The sequence below is a fragment of the Haliotis cracherodii genome, unplaced genomic scaffold (assembly GCF_022045235.1).
Source record: "Haliotis cracherodii isolate W230 unplaced genomic scaffold, xgHalCrac1.p SCAF_11, whole genome shotgun sequence".
Lineage (NCBI taxonomy): Eukaryota > Metazoa > Mollusca > Gastropoda > Lepetellida > Haliotidae > Haliotis > Haliotis cracherodii.
Genome location: NW_027266266.1, coordinates 20321939 through 20333892, shown reverse-complemented (window position 1 = coordinate 20333892; position 11954 = coordinate 20321939). Strand labels below are relative to the sequence as shown.

Genomic DNA, 11954 nt, shown 5'->3' with positions numbered 1-11954 from the left:
TTAAGATATCTTAGGGCTACGATAGTTTCGAAAATATGCTACGATAGCCTACGATTTCCTTACGACAAATTTACGATAATTTTAGGGCTACGATCGTTTCGAAAATCTAGGCCCAGGATGAGAGACGGGATACGCGCTCGAGGTCACAGAGGTCAGCAGTAGGGAGGCAGAGATGAGTGAAATTATCTAATGGTAACCTCAAGTTTTCAAGAGAAATCTCATCTACAGCCATTAGAAAGAACACATTTTTTCAGAAGAGTTGGATTTTCATTTGGATAACAGTATGTAGTGATAGTGCTTGCGTGCATGTGCAATACAAAAGCTTGCATTGATAGTACATGTTTGTATATGAGTGGATTCAATGTAATCTGGGCCCGTGAAGATCCGGGGTAGAATAGGTCTTCAGCAACCCATGCTTGCCGTAAAAGGAGACTATGCTTGTTGCAAGAGGCGACTAACGGGATTGGGATCTCATTGCTTGCCTTTGCATAGTAAAATATGTAATGGTATCAAATAGATATCAAGATTTGAGATTTGAAAGAACAAAACTAACACTGCAGGAAATGTTACACTGGAGGTTCATTAACATTATAAAGGAGTATGTCAGGTAACATTTGATATCCATGACGATGTACCCACCCATGGAGAGCCAGGTTAAAACTAGTCTTCAGCAACTGATGCTTGCAGTAAGAGGCTACTTTGCTTTCAAGAGGAGATCCGCCGTAGAATAGGTCTTCAGCAACCCATGGTTGCCGTAAAAGGCAACTATACTTCTCGTAAACGGCGACAAACGGGATCGGGTGGTCAGGCTCGCTGACTTTGTTGATGCATGTCATCGTATCCCGATCTCGTCGATCGATACTCATAATATCAATCACTGGATTGTCTGGTCCAGACTCAATTGTTTACAGACGGCTGTCATATAGCTGGAATATTGCTGAGTGCGGCGTTAAACAACAAACAAACAAGCGTTCAAGAGGCAACTAACGAGGATCGGGTGGTCAGGATTGCTGACTTGGTTGATGCATGTCTTTGTATGCCAATTGCGTTGATCGATGCTCATGATGTCAATCACTGGATTGTCTTGTCCAGACACGATTATTTACAGACGGCTGTCATATAGCTGGAATATTGGTGAGTGCATCGTTAAAGAACAAACAAAACAAAAATTCAACAAAAACTAAGTATGGCCAATGGATATTGACTTTTTTCAATAAAATGTTAGATAGAACAATTGTCACTTGTGATAGCTATGACAGAAGCTTCAAGTTTTTCAAAGCAGAAACTATTGAGGATGAACAGTGTTGCAAATGTCTCATATTATTTACTCTTGTAAACTGAAAATATGCATTGATATCTGTGACCACACGGAAGTAAGCTGTATCACGCTGGCTTGTATATGATATGAAGTCATGATCACACAAACCAGTGACTGAAAGCATGAGCAAGAATCTTGTTCTTTGGCTCTTATGGCCAGCAATGGATACCAAGGACCTTTTCTACTCTGTGGAATTCCTAGTTTCTGACAGGGTTCATTTGAAATGGTGACGAACCTTCTTTAATGTAGACATTCCATTAGAAGTGTCATTATGGTCTGGTCGCATTCTATTAATAAAGAATTGTGATTCAATAGTTACAGTCAGGCTAGGTTTGTCAAGTAGGGCTGGGATGGGTACCCAGGTCAGGTGGGTACTGAGTAGGATCCGGGTACCCACAGGACTACCCGGACCCGTGGTTAGTCACGTGATATATTGTTTCATGAAAAAATTATCTATGGTTACACTACAAGTCACTAATGTTCGCATTTCTTTCTGAATATGAACCCATTCCTTCTGATTTTTCATATGGTTGAATAAAGTTAAAGTTAGTGTATGAATGACCAGATTGTTCAATACATGCATCTTAATACATTTTGCCAGGGATATGCTAAAAATGTTCCCATTCGGACATTTTGTGACATCTCCAGAGACTTACAGTGGGTACCCGGGTAGGGGTGGGTTATAGGGGGGTGGGTACCCGGGTAGTAAATTTGGACCCGTCCCAGCCCTATTGTCAAGCACTTTAGTCATTTCAAAATCATCCCTGTCCTCAGAGGCGGAATTCATTCTAGATGTTATTTCATAAATAAACGTCAATGATTGTGCATACAATATAAAAAGATGCGCTTATCTATACCTCATGATGTATTAACCTATTTGGTTATTAGATCTAACCTAGACTTACTGCCAGACAAGAACCAGAGTTCTGTAGCATCGTTCTAGGATGTTATTCAGGCTTTTAATAATTTAGGAAGCACTAACATTGATAAAATATAACAGCAAACAATAGTTTGAACAACAAAAGCATTTATTTATACAACTGAAACCATATGGAAATATTTAACAAGACGAAAAGTTAATGAATCCAACAAAATATCCTGGAACTTGTTCCAAGGAAAGCTTTAAACGTTGGTGCTGGAGGTGAAGACTCTTTTGACCACTCGGATGACATGGGACGGGACATCGTGCTTCTCAGGAAGTACGGCTGGGAGGGTTTCTGTTTCTTTCTCACTGCCAAAATCTCAAATAAGTCAGTCTCAAGTTAGTGTCAACCATAATATTGTCATGACCATCACAAAGATTGTATCAATTTATTCATAGGTAAGTTATGAAAGCTAGGAAATAATTAGCAAGGAAGAAATATTCCTAAATATTTCCAAATTGAATTTTGATGGTACAGTACACAAATTATTATCATAATTATCCTGTAAACTGTAATTAGTTCTGCAGGTATGTAGTATACCAGTATATTATTGACCTGTTTCACCAAATTCAATTCAATGTTAGGAAGCCTGTTTTGGTAAGAAATCGTTTGAGAACTTCATAGCATGCTGTTACTGAGCAACCATAATAACATGGCCTGTGATGTTCCACAAATTCAGCATCAAGAGCACATTAAATACATTTTTGTTTCAAGACCAGGGAGACAGGTGCTGAAAATCATGTCCAGGTCTTATGGCCCATAGTCTACTGAGTTAGGACTTCTCTTCAAAAACTTTCCTGATACATCCCTATTCATGTTCTTACCATCCCTATTTTAAACACAATGTTTGAAGTTTTTTCGGGGAAATAATTGTCCTCAAATAAATTACTGAGCTCACATTATATATTTTATTATTCCATATATATATATGTGTGTGTGTGTGTGTGTGTGTGTGTGTGTGTGTGTGTGTGTGTGTGTGTGTATTGAGGGGTTATTATTGAGTGTTCTATGAAATTTGATCATTTCAACTGGCAAATCTGAAAACAGATTGGCTGAAGAGTGGCACAGCAGTTAGTGTTTGCTTGTCACACCCTGATCAAGGTTCGATTTCTAACATGAGTAATTTGTGAAACCTATTATTGGACTACAATATTTAACTATTGCATACGATATTCGCCAAGTTTTCACAGACCTAAGGAGATCTACAAACGTAGAAACAGAATGCAGAATTCTGTAATGTGACTCGTAGCTTTTGGTTATGTTTGAGTTTGTTCCATACGTAAGGAGGCTCCTACACTAATAATAGAATAAAGCAACCAACAACAATTTTAACAACAACAACAAAATTTACTAATCATGCCAATGAAAGAACAACCAAATGGGAATGATAACTAATTTGCCAAAGTGTCCATAAAAAAAGAGGAAAGGGGACTTCTCAGATTGTTACAAATTATCACTTTAAGCGTCGTTTTTGTTGGACGTGAAGATTCTCTTGACCAGACGGATGAAGCGGGACAGCAAGGCTCTCAGGAAGGACTGGGGAGGGAGGGGTTGTGTGTCTTCCTCACGGCCGAGATCGATCTCCACAAAGTCGGTGTCAACCATAATGACGTGGCCGGTGATGTTGACAGAAACAGAGACAGGGGCTGGGTCGGGGACAGAGGTGTAGGAGGTGGGGAGGGTGGACAGGGGTTCAGGGTGGTACACACAAGGACGCTGGTGGGGAGGGAAGTGGAAAGAGAGAAATGATGAGACAAACGTGATACTGACACTAGTGATAGGTAGGGTGTGGTGTATCTTTAGTTAGGAACGTGGTCATACAGTAAGTTATGGAACATCAACACTTTGACACACTGAGATTTAGACAAGGATCTGTTGTAAAAGTTAGTCATATTCTGTTTCTACAACCCTAGCACACCTACTCGACGTGGGACAGGAGTGGCAGCAGGGGTGAAAGCCGGGTGAAACATCCTCTCTGTGTGGGGGAGAAGTGAAAATAAATAAGACATGCACACTCTTATTTACACTGTAAAGTCATTGATTAAAAACGTAAGCTTGTAAGTATATAGCATATAGGTCTATAGGTATCATCTTATACACGTTCGTGTCAGTTGTATTTATTTTATTCTATTTGTTAGTGCGCTTCACCCGGGGTCAGGACAAAATCACTATTTATGTGAGCATTGGCCATTGAGGAAATTTAAGTACCAAATAAAAATATATAATGCAAGGAAACGAGTATAGTAGGTTGAGATTTATACAGGCCTAGTTATAGACCTTAGTGATGAAACATTAGCATCAACCTGACGGTAGCCGATTATATAACCACAGGGTGAAACGTAATCAACATAAAACTGTGACACATTGGTACCTTGAACACAGCTACTTGACTGCATGTTTAAAAACTCAAGCGATGCTCAAAATCCAAGGCAGGTTATAGATTGAGAACAAAGAGACAGCAGATGCGGCAACATAAAATGGCGTCGTTTTGCTGATATCGGTAGCTTGGCAACGAGCGGCACCAACGGAAGGGAGATAACTCTCAGTTTCAAAGTATAAGTTAATACCGCTAATTTAATGTGGCGTTACGTGTATTTGATATTCTATGACTAATTAATTCATAGTCGACTTAATATATGAGTGTCCACTTTAGGATTTGTGAACAGGAAAAGGCTACAATTATTGAATCTGTGTTTCGTGCATTCTTTTTGGAAATGTAGGGGTGCTAGATGAATGCAAACGGTTATAGGGCGGGATGTTTTCCCTATATAGGATTGTCCAGTTACAGTCAATTTTATAAACTACACCTTTAGGTTCTTGGCGTTTAGTCGTGTTTCTGTCGTTGTCCCTTCTTAGAAAATTGAGGGGGGTTGATCTGGCGAAATCGGGGTCAATATTGGGGTTGAAGGAGGCGGCTGATGATATGGGGCAATCCTATGTCGGTGAAACATCCCGCCCCATCAACACCAGAATCAAAGAGCACAAAACTTCAACCATCAAATCCGACAGTAAATCAGCCATTCGGACCACATCACCAACTGCCCTAATCACAACATAAACCGCCCAAATCCTCTCCAACAACTCCAGGACTTCACAAAAAGCCAACTAAGAGAAGCAGTCCACATTCGCCGCCACAACCATCAATCAACAGAGATCAAGGCCATTTCATCCTATCCGCCTACTGTTAACTCATCAAGCAATAGCGACCTCTCCTATGTATACTAATCCTGTTTAATTGGCTTCCTTATCATGTGTATTATCTAACTTACTCATGTTTATCTCTTTCATGTATGCAATTGTTTGTTACTGTTAATCCTCATCCTTCTATATATATTTTGTACCATGTTCATTATTCAGCCTTGCTTGACAACGGCGTAAGGATCTATACCGAAACGTCAAGGTTACAGTAAAATAAAGAAGTTGGTATCCATAAATTATGTCTACATTATCATCCGTCAACTTCTAAATGAGTGAGTGAGTGATTGTGAGTTGGGTTTGACGAAGCTTTTAACAGTATTTCAGTTATATTGCGGCGTGTCAGCTTCATGTGGGAGGAAATCCCGAAGTGATGCAGGTCTCAGGCGTTTACCACTTCGGTGAAACCCACGAGCACGGGTATGGTGCTGACAAACCTAGAAACATAATCGGGGCGAACCGGGATTGGAACCCACAATCATAGGTTTCTGGCGTGTCAAAGGGACGCAACTCTGCACAGCGAATCGCGGCGCCTTAGGCCCATCCAACTTTTAAGTTATGCTTATCGATCAATTCCCTCAAAACCTTGTGAATTTATAATACATCCACTATGAATCCAAGACCGCAGAAACAGGAAAAATAATGTAATATTATATAGAGTGCCTGAATTACAACATGAATCATATACGGTGTGTAAGGAGAAAGTTCTGAAAGTACTGAAGATAGAGAAGAAATTCCCCCGCTCAATTCCAGAGATGTAGAAACGTGCACATCGTATGCCGACGAAGAAGCCTAATAAACCTTCTCGTGAAGATGCTGCACTGGGACGACAAAATGCAAGCTGTGTCGTCCTTAAAGGTAAAGGATATGGCATCTCTAATGACTTGACTTTAAATCAGAGACAGGAATTATTAAAATGCGGAACAGACGAACCAGACACACGGTTCTACTACAGAGAAGGGAAATTAGTGAGGGAAGCCGAAGAGAGGAGAGATACTAGAAAAGATGAAGCTGCACAGGAGTGAGTGAGTAAGTTAGTTGGGTTTAACGCCGCTTTTAACAGTATTCCAGTTATATCACGGCGTGTCAGCTTAATGTGGGAGGAAAGCCCGAAGTGATGCAGGTCTAAGACGTTTACCACTTCGGTGAAACACACGAGCACAGGGTATGGTGCTGACAAACCTAGAAACATAATCGGGGTGAACCGGGATTCAAACCCACAATCATAGGTTTCTGGTGTGTCCAAGGGACGCAACTCTGCACAACGAATCGCGGCGCCTTAGACGACTGGGCCACCCGTGCCCCCAAGCTGAACAGGAAAGCATATCTTGAGGCACAGAGGATGAGAGAGAGGAAAGACAACAGGATGAGAGACGGGATACGCGCTCGAGGTCACACAGGCCAGCAGTAGGGGGACAGAGCTAAGGGTGTGGCCAGGGCCTATACGCTGATTTTACTGCTCATCAAGAGAACCCATCAAGGGAGAGAAGCGACAGTAATAATAGCTTCATTAACTTTCTCTTCTGGAATGTCTCAGGCATAATATGGTTGGATAATGTAGAGGATATGAAGGTCACTTTCACAGACTTTACCCTTTATATTAAAGATGCTGATAGACTGTCTAAGACAGGCAGAGTGAGTGAGTGGGGTTTAACGCCGCTTTTAACAGTATTCCAGTTATATCATGGCGTGTCAGCTTAATTTGGGAGGAAAGCCCGAAGTGATGCAGGTCTCAGACGTTTACCACTGTGTGTGTGTGTGTGTGTGTGTGTGTGTGTGTGTATTGATAATTCCTAGCTCGGCCGTCAATCTGACGTATAATATGCATGTGTATATATCCATCCTGAGGGATCTAGCTCCTATTACATTTTATCTGTTGATTGTAAAAGTGGCACCCCTATATTTCCAAACAGTTTGTTGGACATTTTATCAGAATTAAGAGATGCTATTGTTAATTGTGGCGGAGACTATAAAGCCAGAACAGGAACGAAGTCTGATTTTGGAGAAGATGACATTGTTGACCTTAAAACTACTACTCGGTTGTTTTTGTTGAACTCCTGTTCAAGATCCAGCCATCTTTCATCACCTTCAATGAAACAGTGACAGATTGTGGCTTGTGAGACAAAATTGGTTATGTGATCCTGTAAGAGCCTGTTTTGTCTATGAATTAAACAGGTTTGATATTTATTGAATGAAATTTTTACTTCATTAGTCCTCGAACTTGGTGGCTACTTTCTTTGGCCTTTCAGTGCATTTAAGTAGGAGTTGATATAGCCTACTTGTCTGACATACCCAGCGTTAGAAATTGGCACTAGTCCTGTGGTCCTTGCCAAACTGCCCAATAGTTAAGGTATCATAAGGATTAGCAAAAAAAATTCCATTTTTAAGGGTTTTGCTATATGTTATCATTATAGGTTATATCACTAAAACTGTTACTTTCTACCGCTGTATACCCATATTAGAAATAATGGAACCAAGTTGTTCAGGCTAACGGGCGAGGGATTCAGCCAATTGGCTGCCCCACATACCACTAATGAGTGAAATCATCTAATGGTGACCTCATGTTTTCAAGAGAAATCTCATCTACAGCCATTAGACAGAACACATTTTTTTCAGAAGAGTTGGATTTTCATTTGGATGACAGTAAGTAGTGATAGTGCTTTCGTGCATGTGCACTACAAATGCTTGTGTTGATAGTACAGGTTTGTATATGCATGGATTCAATGTAATCTGGACCCATGAAGATCCGGGGTAGAATAGGTCTTTAGCAACCCATGCTTGCCGTAAAAGGAGAATATGCTTGTCGTACAAGGCGACTAACGAGGTCGGGATCTCTTTGCATGCCGATGCATAGTAAAATATGTAATGGTATCAAATGGATATCAAGATTTGAGATTTGAAAGAACAAAACTAACACTGCAGGAAATATTACACTGGAGGTTCATTTACATTATAAAGGAGTATGTCAGGTAACATTTAATATCCATGACGATGTACCCACCCATGAAGAGCCAGGTTAGAACTAGTCTTCAGCAACTGATGCTTGCAGTAAGAGGCTACTTCGCTTTCAAGAGGTGACCCGGGGTAGAATAGGTCTTCAGCAACTCATGCTTGCCGTAAAAGGCGACTATGCTTGTAGTAAAAGACGACAAAAGGGATCGGGTGGTCAGGCTCGCTGACCTTGATGATGCATGTCATTGTATCCCAATTTCGTGGAAATATACTCATAATATCAATCACTGGATTGTCTGGTCCAGACTCGATTATTAACAGACGGCCGTCATATAGCTTGAATATTGCTGAGTGCGGCGTTAAACAACAAACAAAAACCTTTCAAGAGGCAACTAACGAGGATCGGGTGGTCAGGATTGCTGACTTGGTTGATGCATGTCTTTCTATGCCAATTGCGTTGATTGATGCTCATGATGTCAATCACTGGATTGTCTTGTCCAGACTCGATTATTTACATACGTCATATACCTTACGACATATAGCTGGAATATTGGTGAGTGCGGCGTTAAAGAAGAAAGAAAACAAAAAATCAACAAAAACTAAGTATGGCCAATGGATAGTTTTTTCAATAAAATGTTAGATGGGACAATTGTCACTTAACAGAAGCTTCAAGTTTTTCAAAGCATAAACTATTGAGGTTGACAGTGTTGCAAATGTCTCATTTTATTTACTCTCATAAACTGAAAATATACGTTGATATCTGTGACCACACGGAAGTAAGCTGTATCATGCCGGCTTGTATATGATATCAACAAGGGGCTGAAAGCATGAGCAAGAATCTTGTTTTGGGGCTCTTATGGCCAGCAATGGATACCAAGGACCTATATACTCTGTGGAATTCCTACAGGGTTCATTTGGAATGGTGACGAACCTTCTTTAATGTAGACATTCCATTAGAAGTGTCATTATGGTCTGGTCGCATTCTTTTAAAAGAGAGCTGTGATTCAATAGCTGTCAGGCTAGGTTTGTCAAGCGCTTTAGTCATTTCAAAATCATCCCTGTCCTCAGAGGCGGAATTCATTCTTGATGCTAATTCATAAAGAAAAATGTCAATGATTGTGCATACTATGTAAAAAAATGCGCTAATCTATACCTCATGATGTGTAAGCCTATTTGGTTATTAGATCTAACCTGGACTTACTGCCAGACAAGAACCAGAATTCTGTAGCGTGGTTTTAGGATGTTACTCACGCTTTTGATAATTATAGGAGGCACTAACATTGATAAAATATAACAGCAAACAACAGTTTGAACAACAAAAACATTTATTTAAACAAAAGTAACCATATGGAAATAATTAATATGACGAAAAGTTAATGAATCCAACAAAATGTCCTGGAACTTGTTCCAAGGAAAGCTTTAAACGTTGTTGCTGGAGGTGAAGACTCTTTTGACCACTCGGATGACACGGGACATCATGGTTCTCAGGAAGGATGGCTGGGAGGATTTGTGTTTCTTCCTCACTGCCAAAATCTTAAATAAGTCAGTCTCAAGTTAATGTCAACCATATTATTGTCATGACCATCACAAAGATTGTATAAATTATGAAAAGCTGGGAGTTATGAAAGCTGGGAAATGATTAGCAAGGAAGAAATATTTCCTGAATATGTCCGAATTGTATTTTGATGGTTGTATGACAGTACACAAATTATTATCATATTTATCCTGTAAATTGTAATTAGTTATGCAGGTATATAGTATACCAGTATGTTATTGACCTCGCTTCCACGTAATTCAATTCAATGTTAAGAAACCTGTTTTGGTAAGAAATCATTTGAGAATTTCATGGCATGTTGTTACCGAGCAACCATAATAACATGGTCTGTGATGTTCCACAAAATCAGCATTAAGAGCGGAAACAATACATTTTTGTTTCAAGACCCGGGAGACAGGTGATGAAAATCATGTCCAGGTCTTATGGCCCATAGTCTACTGAGTTAGGACTTCTCTTTGAAAACTTTCCTGATACATCCCTATTCATGTTCTTACCATCCCTCTTTTAAACACAATGTTTGAATTTGGGGTGGGGGTAATAATTGTCCTCAGGTTTGTTCAAACAAATAAATTGCTGAGCTCAAAATATATACTTTTTTAGTCCATATAAATACAAACACACACACACACACACACACACACACACACACAGATTGACTGAAGGCTGGCACAGCAGTTAGTGTTTGCTTGTCACACCCTGACCAAGGTTCGATTTCTAACATGAGCAACTTGTGAAACCTATTGTTGTAGTATAATATTTAACTATTGCATACAATATTCGCCAAGTTGTCACAGACTTGAGGAGATCTACAAACGTAGAATCAGAATTCTGTAATGTTATTTGTAGCTTAAGGTTAGGTTTGAGTTTGTTCCATACGTAAGGAGGCTCCTACACTAATAATAGAATAAAGCAACCAACAACAATTTTGACAACAACAAAATTTACTAATCATGCTAATGAAAGAACTGCCAAATGGGAATGATAACTAATTTGCCAAAGTGTCCATACAAAAAAAAAGGAAAGGTGACTTCTCAGATTGTTAGAAAAATGTCCCTTTAAGCGTCGTTTTTGTTGGAGGTGAAGATTCTCTTGACCAGACGGATGAAGCGGGACAGCAAGGCTCTCAGGAAGGACTGGGGTGGGAGGGGTTGTGTGTCTTCCTCACGGCCGAGATCGATCTCCACAAAGTCGGTGTCAACCATAATGACATGGCCGGTGATGTTGACAGAAACAGAGACAGGGGCTGGGTCGGGGACAGAGGTGTAGGAGGTGGGGAGGGTGGACAGGGGTTCAGGGTGGTACACACAAGGACGCTGGTGGGGAGGGAAGTGGAAAGAGAGAAATGATGAGACAAACGTGATACTGATACTAGTGATAGGTAGGGTGCGGTGTATCTTTAGTTAGGAACGTGGTCATACAGTAGGTTATGGAACATCAACACTGTGACACACTGAGATTTAGACAAGGATCTGTTGTAAAAGGTAGTTATATTTTACAACCCTAGCACACCTACTCGACGTGGGACAGGAGTGGCAGCAGGGTTGAAAGCCGGGTGAAACATCCTATCTGTGTGGGGGAGAAGTGAAAATAAATAAAACATGTACACGCTTATTTACACTGTAAAGTTATTAAAAACGTAATCTTGTAAGTATATACCATATACCGGTAGGCCTATATATATCTATACACGTTCGTGTCAGTTGTATTTATTAATTCCTTCTATTTGTTAGTGGGCTGTTCACCTGGGGCAGGACAAAATCACTATTTATGTAAGCATTGGCCATTGAAGAAATTGAAGTACATAGAAGAAATATAAAATGCTAGGAAACGGGTTTAGCATATCTTGAGAAACGTTGAAGTACGTTCAGATTTCTATAGGCCTAGTTATAGACTTTAGTGATGAGACCTTGGCATCAACCTGACGGTAACCGATTATATAACCACACGGTGAAACGTAATCAACATAAAACTGTGACACATTGGTACCTTGAACACAGCTACTTGACTGCAT

At 40.2% G+C, this 11954-nt stretch overlaps 2 protein-coding genes across 2 annotated transcripts; both read right to left on the bottom strand.

Moving 5' to 3' along the window:
• Positions 1-3699: 3699 nt before the first annotated feature.
• On the bottom strand, positions 3700-4670 carry LOC139455544 (uncharacterized). Its single transcript, XM_071237095.1, has 3 exons — positions 4613-4670; positions 4164-4216; positions 3700-3957 (listed from the first exon to the last, which is right to left on the bottom strand). Exons 1-3 carry the CDS (start codon positions 4635-4637, stop codon positions 3700-3702), a joined length of 336 nt encoding a protein of 111 aa, XP_071093196.1. The 5' UTR covers positions 4638-4670.
• Positions 4671-10998: 6328 nt separating this feature from the next.
• Positions 10999-11954, bottom strand: LOC139455543 (uncharacterized). Its single transcript, XM_071237094.1, has 3 exons — positions 11930-11954; positions 11457-11509; positions 10999-11256 (listed from the first exon to the last, which is right to left on the bottom strand). The coding sequence occupies exons 1-3, from the start codon at positions 11952-11954 to the stop codon at positions 10999-11001; spliced, it is 336 nt and encodes a 111-aa protein (XP_071093195.1).

Coding starts and splice junctions, on each gene's coding strand:
- LOC139455543 (XM_071237094.1), bottom strand. CDS start 11,954: ATGCAGTCAAGTAGCTGTGTTCAAG. Junction 11,510..11,929: donor GTCAAGTAGCTGTGTTCAAG/GTACCAATGTGT, acceptor TCCCCCACACAG/ATAGGATGTTTCACCCGGCT. Junction 11,257..11,456: donor CCACTCCTGTCCCACGTCGA/GTAGGTGTGCTA, acceptor CCTCCCCACCAG/CGTCCTTGTGTGTACCACCC.
- LOC139455544 (XM_071237095.1), bottom strand. CDS start 4,637: ATGCAGTCAAGTAGCTGTGTTCAAG. Junction 4,217..4,612: donor GTCAAGTAGCTGTGTTCAAG/GTACCAATGTGT, acceptor TCCCCCACACAG/AGAGGATGTTTCACCCGGCT. Junction 3,958..4,163: donor CCACTCCTGTCCCACGTCGA/GTAGGTGTGCTA, acceptor CCTCCCCACCAG/CGTCCTTGTGTGTACCACCC.